The sequence below is a fragment of the Crocuta crocuta genome, unplaced genomic scaffold (assembly GCF_008692635.1).
Source record: "Crocuta crocuta isolate KB4526 unplaced genomic scaffold, BGI_CrCroc_1.0 scaffold653, whole genome shotgun sequence".
Taxonomy (NCBI): Eukaryota; Metazoa; Chordata; class Mammalia; order Carnivora; family Hyaenidae; genus Crocuta; species Crocuta crocuta.
The window spans coordinates 520,486-521,485 of NW_027527134.1; the positions used below are offsets into that span (position 1 = coordinate 520,486).

General features: G+C 60.2%; 1 protein-coding gene across 1 annotated transcript in view; it reads right to left on the minus strand.

The window, feature by feature from the left end:
* The window catches only part of TRPM5 (transient receptor potential cation channel subfamily M member 5), a 23,586-nt gene that overhangs the window by 9,305 nt on the left and 13,281 nt on the right, over positions 1-1,000 (minus strand). Inside the window, exons 8-9 of the mRNA XM_077757083.1 lie at positions 554-632; positions 54-118 (exon numbers count right to left, since the gene is read on the minus strand). Coding sequence (XP_077613209.1) covers positions 54-118; positions 554-632 — 144 coding nt within the window. The remainder of the gene's footprint in view (positions 1-53; positions 119-553; positions 633-1,000) is intronic.

Below are 1,000 nucleotides of genomic sequence, written 5' to 3' on the forward strand. Positions count from 1 at the left end.
GGAGCCCGGCCGGGGGGCGCCCGCCAGGCCCCCTCCCCCCTCCCCCGCCCTACCTCCAGGATGCCGGGGTCACCATTGACCAGCAGACAGAGGACGGGGATCTCGATGCTGCCGGTGCCTGCAGACAGAGCACCGGTCAAGTCCCCCCAGGTCCCCGAGCGAGGGGGGGCCGGGGGGGGCCCCCCAGGCCTCAGGCCGTCGACCTCTGGGAAACACCTGCCCAGAGGCTTTTTCTAGTGAAGCGTGGGCTCCAGGCTGCATATCACATACACAAGCCCCTTCGCTTGGGGACAAGGACGCCAGCCCCACCCCCCAGTCCAGTAGGCCAGTCACAGGTATTCAAACACAAAGGAACATAAATGAAGTGGAATACTCAGTCCCTGGCTGCACCCGCCATGTTTCAGGCGCCTCTATTCCCATCGTGGCAGAAAGTTCCACTGACCGCCCTGCAGACCCTCAGGGACCCGCAGGAGCAAACCCAAGGGCTGAGGGAGGGGCCTTGGTCAGTGTCATCCCCGGAACATTAACCGGAAATGAGACTTCAAATGTGCACCTGCAGGACCCGGGGAGGCCGGGGCCAGGGGGCTCCCGCCCGGGACCCCCCGACTCCCAGAGGCGCCTCCTGGTCGAATCTGGAGGGTAAACGGGAGTGGGCCGTCCGGGCTTCAGCAAACCCGAGCCGCTCACCACCTGCGTGGTTTAGACATGCCTTTGGTTGTGTTTTCACTTCTAAAGAACACTCGGTCGACAAATATTTTATATTGTTTATACATGTCATAAGCAGGTATATATTTTGTGTAGAAGTTTTAGTTACGCATTAGTATCTCTTACTAAGTCTGGCCTTCCCCCCCACCCGCCCCTGGCCACAGCCGCTGCCATCCCTTGGGTAACACTGCCCCCTGGTGGCAGCAGACCTCATGGCTCGCTGGGCTGGTAGAGGAAACTAGGCCTTTCAAAACTTGCAAATCCCTTTTCTTCCCAAAGCCCTGAGCCCACAGAC